At 35.7% G+C, this 13,064-nt stretch overlaps 4 protein-coding genes, 1 long non-coding RNA gene and 1 pseudogene across 5 annotated transcripts in view; 2 read left to right on the forward strand and 4 right to left on the reverse strand.

The window, feature by feature from the left end:
• Positions 1-802, reverse strand: part of LOC104729781 — an 8,378-nt pseudogene extending 7,576 nt beyond the window's left edge.
• On the forward strand, positions 1,384-3,014 carry LOC104729782 (EKC/KEOPS complex subunit Tprkb). The gene is made up of 6 exons (XM_010448783.1): positions 1,384-1,620; positions 1,899-1,965; positions 2,060-2,182; positions 2,442-2,525; positions 2,623-2,709; positions 2,794-3,014. Exons 1-6 carry the CDS (start codon positions 1,550-1,552, stop codon positions 2,878-2,880), a joined length of 519 nt encoding a protein of 172 aa, XP_010447085.1. The 5' UTR covers positions 1,384-1,549; the 3' UTR covers positions 2,881-3,014.
• On the reverse strand, positions 3,037-4,115 carry LOC104729783 (ethylene-responsive transcription factor ERF109-like). Its single transcript, XM_010448784.2, has one exon. The coding sequence runs from the start codon at positions 4,003-4,005 to the stop codon at positions 3,178-3,180; it is 828 nt and encodes a 275-aa protein (XP_010447086.1). The 5' UTR covers positions 4,006-4,115; the 3' UTR covers positions 3,037-3,177.
• On the reverse strand, positions 7,950-9,579 carry LOC104729784 (40S ribosomal protein S12-2). Its single transcript, XM_010448786.2, has 6 exons — positions 9,369-9,579; positions 9,167-9,222; positions 8,586-8,883; positions 8,431-8,496; positions 8,238-8,308; positions 7,950-8,111 (listed from the first exon to the last, which is right to left on the reverse strand). The coding sequence occupies exons 2-5, from the start codon at positions 9,172-9,174 to the stop codon at positions 8,249-8,251; spliced, it is 432 nt and encodes a 143-aa protein (XP_010447088.1). The 5' UTR covers positions 9,175-9,222; positions 9,369-9,579; the 3' UTR covers positions 7,950-8,111; positions 8,238-8,248.
• On the forward strand, positions 10,027-10,603 carry LOC104729786. The gene is made up of 2 exons (XR_758340.2): positions 10,027-10,258; positions 10,351-10,603. It is a non-coding gene; the product is annotated as an uncharacterized LOC104729786 (long non-coding RNA).
• Positions 10,723-13,064, reverse strand: part of LOC104729785 (B3 domain-containing protein At4g34400-like) — a 7,417-nt gene continuing 5,075 nt past the window's right edge. The window contains exons 4-9 of the mRNA XM_010448789.2: positions 11,966-12,122; positions 11,734-11,877; positions 11,394-11,627; positions 11,276-11,299; positions 11,084-11,175; positions 10,723-10,981 (exon numbers count right to left, since the gene is read on the reverse strand). Of these exons, the coding sequence (XP_010447091.1) occupies positions 10,730-10,981; positions 11,084-11,175; positions 11,276-11,299; positions 11,394-11,627; positions 11,734-11,877; positions 11,966-12,122 (903 nt within the window). The 3' untranslated portion in view covers positions 10,723-10,729. The remainder of the gene's footprint in view (positions 10,982-11,083; positions 11,176-11,275; positions 11,300-11,393; positions 11,628-11,733; positions 11,878-11,965; positions 12,123-13,064) is intronic.

The following is a 13,064-nucleotide window of genomic DNA, read 5'->3' on the forward strand; positions in this document are numbered from 1 at the left end:
GATACCCTCATAACTGCTTTATGAGCTGCATACTTAGATGGTAGACATCTAATTAATTTCTTAACCAGCTTGGTATTCTTATAAATCTTACCAAGATTCTTTGCTTCATTAGCAATAGCACTCAATTTTGCACTAAATTGTGAAATTGACTCTTCTGGATCCATCCTTAAGACTTCAAATTGAGATGCAAGTTGGTCTAATCTTGTTCTTTTGACACTTGAGTTTCCTTCATGAGTCTTCTGCAGAATGTCCCAAGCTTCTTTAGCTGATTCACAACCTTGAACAAGCTTAAACTCATCATCATCAATAGCTCCAAAGATAGCATTAAGAGCCCTAGCATTGTATTTAGACAAGTTCTTTTCTTCTACCGTCCATCGTGCCTTAGGTTTAGTGATCTTGTCACCAGCTTCGGTTTTCTCATAGGGAGGTTCCCATCCTTCTTCCACAGCTGTCCAAGCATCCTCACCTAGATTTCGGAACAGCTGAACCATGCGCACTTTCCATCGACCATAGCCTTGTTCATCCAAGATCACACCCCTTTGAAGCATCATCAACTCATTACCCGACTACATCATTATCCCAAGATCTCAACCTGTAGCAAGATCTCAACAGATCACTAAACGAGAAAGAAGAAGAGAGCGGTCAGAGTGTAGATGACCCTCTTCCTCAACGGAACTTTCTTCTCCAAGTTACCACCCTGTACCTCTGGCACAAACCCCAAGAATGGTTTCACTACACGAAATATACTTCCCATGCTTCCTCTCGATCGGTGTATCTATCTTTCTTCTGTCTAGATTTAGATTGCTTTGGTATGTAAAAAATATGTAAACTTGTGTTCATGGAGCGGCCTTTATATAGGGAGGGGTTTCGCTATCTCTAATCCAACTAGGATTAGAAGAACTCTTCCTCAATCCTCACCACTTTTGTTTGTTATTGTTTCCTTCTTCTACTCTGTTTCGTGTTTACGTTTAGCCGCTTATCGGACAACTTGGGCACGAAATCAAAGGAGTAGGCCCTTTAAGATCGACCCCGGCCCAATATTTGAGTTCTTTTTAAAAATCAAATTTAAGGTTTTAGGTTCAGATAACCAATGGCTCTAGTTCTGTGAGTATATTTTATAATATATTGATTATCTGAGAATCGAGNAGTAACAGCTTTTCATTACACAGCTGAACCCAATTGTCATACAAAACACAGTAGCTTTCTTTTGTAATTGATTCTTCCTCATCATCATCGGAACTTTCATCAGCTATACCATCACTTTTAGCACTGTATGCAAAAAGATTCAACATTCCTCCTTCTTCTTCTTCCTCNCAGTGGATAGAGCGTCTGTTTCCTAAGCAGAAAGTCGAAGGTTCGACCCTTCCTGGCGCGTATGCTTTTTTTCTTGATTTGGTTTTTTCTTAAATCTTATGAAGATCTTCTAGAAGGAGGAGGTTCTAATAGTCGTCTTTCTTCTGACTTCGCCGAATGAAATCATCTCTGTGTCTATCTCCGGCGAAGTAAAAACCCTAAATCTTCCTTCTTAATTTCGCCGCCGATTTAAACTATGAAGGTTTTCCATCTTGACCGTGGAAACACTCTCTCTGTCTCCCTCTTCTCCGATGTCACCAACTCCAAGTACTCTCTCTCTCTCTCTCTCTCTCTCTCTCTATCTCTCTCCATTTTTTTTCTTCCAATTCTATCCTTTTTTATTTTCCATAACTCAGCAATTCTTGATTTAGTTATGAGAATTTGCGTTACTAGATTGTGTTTGATTACTGGACTGAAACTTAATCGGAGAGTTGTAATTTTTTTGGGGAAACTCTGTTTAGTTTAAAGCCTCTTCCTTTATCGTTCCCCAAGTTTTGATTTTTGTGTGGGTGAAATCTGAGAATTAAACATTTGGGTGTTTTCAGGGAGCTCTTGACTTCGATACTAGATGGAAGTTTGAAGCTTGAAGTCTCATTTCTCAATGCATTACTTGTAAGTTTTTATTGTTGTTGTTGTATCTTCCGTTTTCACATTCTAAACGACTTAGATTTTTTCAGCTTACCGAATTGTGTATAATCATCATCAGATTCCAGACGTTTTTCCTCTATTGGCTGCTGCTCAGAAAGCACTTGTCTCCAATTCACGCGGTTCCTTATCAACTCGAACTCTTCATTCTGAGCTCGTTTACAATTACTCTGGATCTAAGCATGTAAGAACAATCTTTTCTTGTGCTTCATTTTTGTCTACTTTCTGATCAGCAATGGCTCTAGTTCTGTTGGTTCAAGCTTTAGCCTAGGACTTATAATGCAGCAGGTTCTAGGTGTTGTGAGTTGGTTAGAGAACAGTTAGTTGAGTATTTAGACTTGAGAGTCCTCTCATGAATCAAGTTTCTCTGGTTTGGTTGAATTGTCATTAGAATAGTAGTTTAGAAGTTCTCTAACGTTGTTGCTCGTTTCTTCTTCAACTAGATCACAGAATCATTGAAACGATGTGGGATTTCTGAAACTTCTACTTACATTCTAGCTGCCCGGTTCAATGCTTCTCCTGTCGAGGTCATAATCTCCTCAACCATCTAAGAACTGACTTTCCATATCGTTGTTTTTTTAGTTATGTTTATCGACCATGACATGTTTTTGAGATCAAAACCAGATGGAAGAGGTAGCGAAATTGATCAACGGGAAGGAAATCGATTTAGAGGAATTGAAGACACAAGCAAATCAAGCCAATATACTAAAGGTAATGTTTTTTGGTAACAATTAAAAGCCCTTGTAGTTAGCATCCTGTATAATAAGAATGGTCTCTCACATCAAATTCTTTCAGCATTACAAGATAACTAGCCAAGAACTCGGAGTTTCCTCTCTCGGAGATGCGATTGTTTGTCGGATCGCTGCACGCGACGCATTGTAAAAGAAGAGATGTCTCTTTCTTTCTTTCTTTTGTCCCCAATTATAGTTTTCTCCTTTACATACAAATTTGACTCTTTGTTTGTAATTTCACTCCTTTATTTACTCTCCTCAGATAAATTTAGCTCAGTTCTTTTTTTGTTATGAGATAAACATAGAATTGACTACAACACACAAAAATTGAGGCTACTAATTACATGTCCTTTTCCCAAATATAAGTCCAAAGAATCTACAAGGCATATAACAACAAACCAATGATTTTGTTTGGTTCACTTTGAACAAAGCTAGTGAGGCACTCTTATCACTGGAACATATCAGCAATAGTGTTTCCTGAATCCGAAGAATCTCCATTCCCAAAATCCATCATCATCATCATATTCATCCATTCCTCCATATTACAATCCCCTCCTCCTTCTCCTCTACGCCATTGCTCTGCTTCTACAGAATCCGTGACACTCACGCTCGCACTCGCACTTACACTCGCGTTTGCTCCTATATCATCAACAGCAACTGGAGATGAAACAGAAGAAGTGTAGTCCACAAAGGGGAAGTTGAGTTTAGCTCTTGGCCCACGGAATCCAATGGCGGCTTTGTCATAAGCTCGAGCTGCATCCTCGGCAGTTTCGAAAGTGCCAAGCCAAACACGTGTGGCTCTCTTAGGATCCCTGATCTCAGCTGCAAATTTCCCCCAAGGTCTCTGCCTAACTCCTCTGAAACCATTCTTCTTGTTCTTCCTCTTTCTGATTTTCCCACCGCCTTCCACTTTCTTCGCTGCCGTCGCCACCGCCGCGGAGCTCTCTCTTCTACTACCGCTAGTAATCTCTTCCTCTTGTTGATTCTTTTCAATACTCTGTTTGGGCGTGAAGAAGTAGTCGCAGCCGAGACATCCTTCGATCCTACACACTTGACAAGTGTCGGAAACAGAACGAGGCATTCCCGCGCTTATCACTGTGCTGTCCCCGGAGAAACCCTGAAACGGCGTCGTATCGTTTTCCCCTGACATAACGTGCTGCAAAGCAGAGACTATAACTGAAAGCTCTTGCTCCGGTGACAACTGCTCCTTTTGGTAATGGATCCGGTTTGAGGCTGGAGCTCCGACGAATTCGGTTCTGTTGTTAAGATAATTCATACCCAAACTCTCGATTTCGATTTTGATTTTTTCGAATCCTTTTTGGATTCTGGTGTGACTCTTGTGAGTGTTTTCTGAAGCACCTGGAGATAGATGAATAGGTTTTGAGTTTGGTGTGAGTTTGGGAGACTGAAAGTGGAAAGAAGCTCTCTATTTATACGATGGCTCCGTGTTTTTTTAAAATATCTACGTGGCTTGTCTAACTGGCACACTCTTCAGACACGGGGTCGTTTTTTATTATCTGGTCCTTTTTTGGAAACACGTGCTTTATTTTCCTCGAATATTTTTTGATGTCGACAACGACATCTTTTGTTTTGTTTTTTTTGTTCTGTGTTTAGATGATAATGACATTTCTTTAAACATAATAGTTCAGTATTAATCATTTCATCATACATGACGCTTTTTCAAGAACTGCTTTTTTTTTTTTTTGGTGTTTGGTAGTAGTGTTTATTTAATTAAAAAGATTGCGCTTATCAATTGTTCCTTTTTAACACAGTTTACAATCAAAAATTTAAACATGTTTTTATGGGTTTATAAAGCATCTAGGTACGTACGTGATTGATTGGCTTAGAATAAGTCACGTGCCTTTATTTTATCTTATGATTTCACATGTTATTAACTTATTATTTGAGCAATGATGGCCTTCACAGTCATGAATAGAGATCAAATTTGTCTTTCTACTTGATGACTAGATCCATCGTTTCGAAACTCAAAAGTATATATCTTTTACCTTTTTTATACTCAATCAGAAAATCAATTTTGAGAGTTATGCCAATAGACATGTGTAACATTACAATAACATTTTGATTCGAACAAACTATGGTTTAATATTTTGTCCTGTGATTAAATTGCAAACTGGTCACAGTGGTCAGAAACTTTCACAAATTAAGGATTATAATTAGATGATCAAAAAATGATAATTTCACAAAAATGATGATCACTCGTCATACTCGTACTCTTCAAATCATGTTGCTTCGATTATAAATTATGCAAACGTTCAAAAAATTGTTGTTAATTAACAACCCAAAACTGATTAAAACACTATTCAGTAATGAGTATTGTATAAAGGATTATGGTCACTACTAGTCAAACTATACATGTGATTTTTTCAACAGTCTTTTTGACACTTAGAATAGGAAAAATCATAAAGCAAAATAAATATGTTAATCTGTATAATTAATTATCAAAAAAAAAGAAGAAAAACATTAGTAATTAATTTTTAATATACACATGAAATCCAATATTTAAAAGAGAGAATCAATGAGAAATTCACCTAATACGAGACAAAATGAATTTTATTGGGATATTAATTATTGATTTATATAATTTGGAAAAAGTCAAAAAAAAGATAGGAGAGAAATGGAGTGAAGGAGAAACTGAGGTATAACTTAAGTGAAGGTTAGATAAATGAAAAAGAGGGTTTGACCGTTTCTAATATGATCTCACTGATCAGTTTCTCAGATATTTCAATGATCTAGAAGAAGTTGAAGTTGAAGGTCAGATCATGGATATGCTTAGCTGGCTTCTGAATTCACTTAAAAATGTGTTATATGCTTAGCTGGCTTCTGAATTCACTTAAGATTGTGTTGACACTTCTCCACGCTGACCCACCACGTCTTTGATTTGAAGACTCTCTTCACGTGCCATACATAAGTCCTTGACTTTGTCCGTATCCGAATTACAAAACAGGACAGAGATATCTGACTCTACTTTGATGGTAGCATAATGACAAAGACTAATATATCCACTACGGCACTACCTTTTTTTTTTTTTGGAATCTTTATTTATAAATTCATATGTTTCTTGAAGAAACAAATTTAGATATCTCTAAAATCTTCTTTTTAAAATCTATGGAAAATATATAGTGATTAACAAAAAAAAATTGTAGGGTACTTGCCTCAAAGCTTTTAATACCTTCGTGTCTTTTACTAAAGATAGTATTTCTATTCTAGAAAATATGGGATTTTTTTAATAAAAACAAATTTAAAGTCTCAAGTTTTACTTTGCGTATTAATTTAAACAAACTGAACTACAATTTTTTTTTTACTAATAAGTAGTGATAAATATTTTTGGAAATTAAACAAAATATATTATATGATTCCGGAAAGTTAAAGGGATCATAATTGTCTTCTGTTTAGCTTCGTGGCTGAGGCATACAGTACTAATATGTAAAACGTTGACAAAAGTCAACAAATTATATACAAGTTTCAAAAACAAAGAGTCAACAAATTATTATTTATTCTAAACAGAAAAGGTCAGCAAGTTATCCTTTTTTTTAAAAAAATATGTGCTTAAAAAATATGTGTTCTATGTTATTTTACAAAGCACAAACTTTGACTTAAAATTACAATGTTTTACAGTTAATGAAATAAATCTGAATAAAGCAATGTATTTATTATATGTGTCAATGTATATATGTATGTGTGTAAGGGCGGCAGGCTACGATTGAAGTTTAAAAAAAAAAAATGGAACAAAGAAGTTAAAAAAGCTCACCATAGGCGGCAGAGAGAGAGAGAGAGAGGCACAAGCACGTTGAGCACGTGCTGTAATGATAAGAACACGTTTTTAGTGCTGAACAAAAAAAAACGTTTTTATTCGCAATCTCGCCCGCGTCATAACTTTTTCACTTTATCTTTTCTGTTTTCCATTAACCAGTCGGATACTTTGTATTAGTACTAATCACTGATTTTTTTAATTAATAACGATCAATCAACAACTCTTTATGCTTATTTTTTAGTGGTTCTATTTCATTGTTTATGAACTAGAGTATAATTCTTCAACTCTATACTTTGCTAATTAAAAAATATCTCAATAACTAAAACCGTCCAACGTTCACATTAGGTGTTGTTGCAACAATACGACAATTGTCGTGTCGATCGACTAAATTTTATTATTATAGCTGGGTGGATAATTATCTGAAAATGTTATCGTCAATTTTCATAGGGATTATTAGTAAAGCGTCTAATGTATCAATCTTTTCTTTTCTTTTTTTCTTTTGGGGTAACAATGTTAAGTAATGTACGTATCAATTTTACGATAGATTCAATCTAAAATTTGACGATTGTGTTTAAGATCGACTGTGCTTAATTAGTATTATCATAACTGTAAAGGTAAAAAACGAATAAATTCTTCTTATATATGCTATACTTTATACAATCTATAAAAAGAAAACAAGTATATCCCAAAATACACATGCTCTCTTAATATATTCTCTTATTATAGATACGAACTCTTTTATGATAGAAAGAAAAATTTGCCCCAAAAAAAAAAAAAATGATAGAAAGAAAAAATATTTGGCACAACAACTAGCTTAATTATTAGAGCATACATACTGGTTTAAATTATCTTCATTTAATTAGCTTTGCTAAAGTCGTCCAATGTTTCAACTACTTATTGGTTTTAAACTAGCTAAGAGCCCTAAAATGTTTCAACTCTTAAATAAGCTTTTCAACACACAAACACACACTCACAAAAACTTAAATCAGCAAATGAGTTATTCAGACTTCAGAGTGGTTAAATCCAAATTCAGGGCGGTAGTTTGGATTTGAAAGCATTGGTGGCTTTCATTAAATTGTCCTCATGTATATAGCATTATTCCATCAATACAAACACACACACACACATATACGCACTAATTAAATAAAATTTGCCATATAAATATAAGAAAAAGTACATAAAAGCATGCTCTATGAAGATGAGGGCATCCTTAATGGGAGAACTTTTTTTGTGTTCTTAGATTAAATATATAGTGAAAATAATCTAAGATCAGTTGTTAAGATCATATGTAAAAAAAATGGGGGAACTAATTTTGGTGTTCTTAGAATAAAGATATAATATTCATAAACATTTTACAAATTATAAAAACTTTTAAAATAACATTTAAATTGCAAACTTATAAACTTGTACTATAATTCAAAATACAATACCAAATTTTTATGAAACAAAAAAAATTGTAAATAAAATGTTAAAAAAAAAAAAACATACAACTCTTGTTGTTGAGCCTTGAGGAGGAGCAGTTGAATTCATATTCGTGTTTGTTTGTACTGCTTACTGAGATATCGGTCTCGGTTGAGGCATATTGCAGCGCGGGAAATGCGAAGGAGGACCTGAAGGAATTGGAGCTTCCGCTGAGTATTAAATATCAAAAACAGAGAACACAAGAGGAAAAAGAAGAGAGTGGCCACAAGTAAAAAATGCGCTCCTTTTGGGGAAAAAGCATCTAAATACTTGACCTTTGCTTGATTTAGTTAGATTCAATATGCTTCTTGACGATGTTTAGGGCAGTTGTCTCCTCACCGTAATCCTGTAACAGCCAATACAAAACCGCACATATAAATCAACAGTACACAAGCTAAAGACATTATATGTATTTCGAAATTCCAATGATTCATAGATTAGTAGAGAATGTGAAAAAGACTCAGTTACCTTGATTACAAGACATGAGCATCCAACAACCTTCCTAGCATTTCCCTCTGAATCAATCTTGCAAAGCTGTAACCACATTTTCAAGATTTAAGAGTAGGAACGAGAGGAACCAAAACATTCTTTAAGAGAGAGCTTTTTAACAAAAGACAACTTACACCAGCCCATTCACCGAGGGTTTTGGCACTTGGAACTGTAAGCAAGTTGATGCTGTGGTCAGCACAAAGAGCTTTAACAAGCTTGACATAATCGGGCTGGTTGCAGTCCTCAGCCAACACACAGAGCTGAGCAACACGCTTCTCAATAAGCTTAGCACTTTCATGGAGACCACGAACAGCACCACCATAAGCACGAGATTTCCTGATTGTCAACTGCAATGCAGTCATCAAATCCATGTCCTCTGGGATCGCAGCTGCCTCAGCAACCGGAGGAACAACTGGAGCAACAGCTTCATCTCTGTGAAATGATCATACTTTATCAATTATTCGAATTTAACATTAATAACTGTGAAGCAATAATACTAATCAATCTACATTTTTATGTAAACCAATGCCCAACAAGAAAGTTTAAAAATTTGAGTCACATAGCACAAGTCCAAATCAAAGCATATCATCTACATCTAATCTACCTAAAACTAAAACCTTTACACTCTAATCTATCAACTCTATTGATCACTGGTTCAGTAGATTAATAGAATGTAGTGATAAACTAATAAAGCTGCATAACAAGAGAAGCTTACCCTGACATATTGACTCTTTGAATTGGCTTTAAGAACAAAGAGAAGCAAATCAAGATCTGCCAAGAAAATTAAGCAAATCAGTCTCAATAAGCACATAAATCAGAACAAGGATTGTAACAAATAAAGTTGGACAATCACGTACAAAACAACACAGATCAATTCAATGGAGAAACAGAGCAAAAGAGTACATACAGAAACTAACCTTAGAAAGAGAGGCTGCAACGAAGAGTTATAGACGAAGCCAAAATTGAGTAGCGAGTTATATATATTAGGGTTTTACAAACCCTGCTGAAATGGCAGATTTGTCGAATTCGGATCCGGGAGATTGAACCGTAGATCTCGAATCGTGATTTCAGCTGGAGAGGTTGTTGGAGAGAAAGAGGAAATGAAAACTGAAAAGTTTTCTTTATTTCCAAAAAATCTCAACCAATGAGGTACTGCCACGTTCAATTAGAACTAGCTTTAAATCAGTTCTAATTGAAGAACAAAAAAAATGTTCTTAGACCACTGTTCAGTTTATTTATGATTTAATTTGGCTAAGAACACACAATAGTTCTCCCATTAAGGATGGCCTGATACTGACAACTGACAATTTTGGAACGATGCATACATGTTTATCTTTAGTTGAAAATAGTGAAGTACTATGAACTACTGTATTGAATTAAAGAGGTTTTCAAGAAACGTCAAGAAAGGACCCACAAAGCTGCAAGTATAAAAGGAAAAAGATAAGACTTTATATGGCCAAAACTTCTCAAAACTATTTAAGATAAAAACAGTTAACGTCGACATTGTAATACTACTTGAAGATAATATAAATTATGATCCAAATCTGAGTATAAATTAAAGCCAAAGTAATCAACTTTAGGTTCGTTTAGTAATATTTATTTACTAAGATAGCGGAAGTTACTATTTTCGGACTCGAAACAGAGTAGCTGGCTCTGTTTTATCTCAAATTAAGTCACAAAAGCTTTGAAGATTATTTCTAATAATCCTCTCTCACTCATTTCTTCTCACTTCTGGTGAAGCAAATTTCCAACCAATAAAATCAACAAAGGAGAGATCTCACGAGGATGATGAAGAAGGAACATGAAGGTACATAGTTTTATTTAGTTTCTCTCAAACAAGTCATATATAGACTATAGTGAATGATTCCTCTGTTTCTTTATCTTTATTCTTTGTGACAGAGGATTCTTTGGAAACCATCACTATCCGACCTATATATATCCATGGATGATCTCATCTTTGCTTCTTACTCCATCTAAAACACTCAAAAGACTATTAGTAATATCTATTGTTTAAGACTTAAACTGATTTCAGTTCCTGCAATTATGTTGTTTTCGCTTCTTCTATCTATTTCTCATGTAATTTCTATCAGTTATAGCGGGTTTATTGTTCTGAAAACATAACTATTAATGTAAACCGAATCGATACAACATAGCTAAACATATCTCAAAGATTAGATCTTGTCATTATAAAATAAGATTCATACTAGAACAAGAGAAACAGTTCATTAGACAATAATGAAACTCATAAGTTTTTAGTTGACCATACTAATGGCGGCGTTTACAGATTTTTTCCGCGAACGATATGGAGCTTGATCGCGTAAACGAAAGAACCCCTACGCAAGAGCTCACACAAAACGCGGTCCTCTTTTTTCAATCCGTGCCTCTTGCATATGCGCATCCACCTTTTGATACACACACGTTGATCCTTCCATTTTGCTGTTTTCGCTCTAAGTTTCCCGAATCTGTCAATGTAGTCAACATAGTCTCCAAACCTCAAGCAATAGTCTTTCACCAATTGTGCATGAACCAACTGTTTTTTAAAGGCACACAAATCAAACAAATACGTTAGTTAGCTAGGTTAAAATTACTAGTATCTTATTAGGACCAGTTATATATAATTTGCAGTTCTTACCAGCTCGTATAACCTATTCTTCACGTTCGTCTCAAAGTGTATGTTCTTTGGATCATCAAGATATCTCTCAGGGTTTTTGATCTTGGGCTCTACTGTAAAATTCTCAAGAGACAAAAGCATTTCTATATGAGCATCGATCCCATAAATTAATCACCTTATAAAGTAATGGAACTAAGAAAATATTTTGTTTACCTTTCTTCCTCTTCTTTGCCGCCTCTGGTTCCACATAATAAGAGACAAAACAATGTTGCATTAGTATAAGTAGCCATCTCATAGACAATCTAACTGATGAAAGTTAAATGTATTTTACCTTTCCTCTTCAGATTTGGCACCTTTGCTTTGACGCAAGTGGTGCTGGCGGCTGTGTCTTCTTCCTCTGGAGCATAAGAACCGTCGTCACTGTTGGATTTGTCTTCAACATCTAATTGACCAAACGCTTCAACATAATCACTGTCACTGTCACTGTCACCGTCACTGTCACCGTCACCGTCTTCCTCAGAAGACTCCTCCTCCACAGGCACAGCTTCCTGATCTTTCTTCTTTCCTGGAAACATCACAGCAAACGAAACAGACTTATCTACAGAAAGCCAATAACATAAAACAACTCAAGTGATAAAAGAGCTAACAATGGGTGATGGTTAAAACCTAACCTTTGTTCTTGCGTTTGGGGGTTGTCTTGCCTATCTTGAACTCAGAGCCACTGTCAGATTCTGTTTCAGTATCTTCGCTGCTTTCAGAATAAACACTATCCTCTTCTTCATCAGAATCCTCCACAACATCCACTTTTGACTTTCCTGAAAAAAGATCTCAAAGAGTCGTCAAAACAGAAGATTCACATGAAACAATCTAAGTGATGAAGGAAAGCTAACAATGTGTTCAAACCTTTGTCTCTGCCTTCCGGGATTGGATTCTCCATCTCAGGTTCAGAACGAGTGTCTGTGTCGTCACTGCTTAGAGAACAAACACTGTCTCCTTCGTCCTCACTCACTTCAAAGACTTCGCTAGTCTCTTTACATCCATCGCTACGGAAGATACTGACCTCGAATATGTGGTTACCATTATACACGAAGGTCAAAAAGTCTCCGTCGTTAAGAGTGTTATCCTCGACGAATTTGGGCCATCCTTGCACAAAATGCACTTCATCTCCCCTTATCTTGGTCGCTACGTTCCAAGAGCGTCCACCAGGTCCTTGGAGTATCACCTTTTTGGGCAGAAGACGTGGAAGCTGATCGTAGTAGGGGATTGGGATCACCTGCTCAATGCAAAAAGCCAACACTCAAGAGATACTCATAGAAAGAGAGACTTTAAAGGTCAGAGAATGTCATCCAAATTCAAAGTCAGGTTGAAACTTCTGACCGCAGCAGAGGGTTATGCACACACACAAACAAGATTTGATTTCAATCAAAAGCGTAGGGACAGTTAAAACTTAAAAAGAGTCAACTTTCAAGATACAGACAAAATCAAAGCATACAGTCTCAAGAAGTCAATCAAAACCCTATAAGAAGCTTCTCAGTATAAAAAATTGCAACTTTCAGCATCCAGAGAGAAATTAATATAAGCAGACAAGCTTCTGAAAGCAGAACACATGTATATAATCTATTCATCAGCAAGAAAAACAGAATCTGAGCAAAGCTACCTCTACTTTGATAGAACCCAGTCACAATATTCAAACATTTCTAGATTTAAGTCTATAAAATAGGCTGATTCGTACAGAAAAGTTATAATCTTTACTCATTAGTGAGAAAACAGAGGAAACCAAAGGGGTAAGAAGAAACAGAGCAAAACCCTAGAAACGGCAGAGCTACATATATACTAACAGGAGCCTAAATGCAGATAAACCCACAGAAAACAAAACTTAAAATACAGTGTTGTTTCATCACACCACCAAGGGGCAAGGGCACCATCAGACATAGTTGTAAGAAACCAACAAGAGTAAGAATCGTTTGCTCATGTATAAAAGAAACCTGAAAAAAAAAAAAAA

Source organism: Camelina sativa, chromosome 12, assembly GCF_000633955.1.
Source record: "Camelina sativa cultivar DH55 chromosome 12, Cs, whole genome shotgun sequence".
Lineage (NCBI taxonomy): Eukaryota > Viridiplantae > Streptophyta > Magnoliopsida > Brassicales > Brassicaceae > Camelina > Camelina sativa.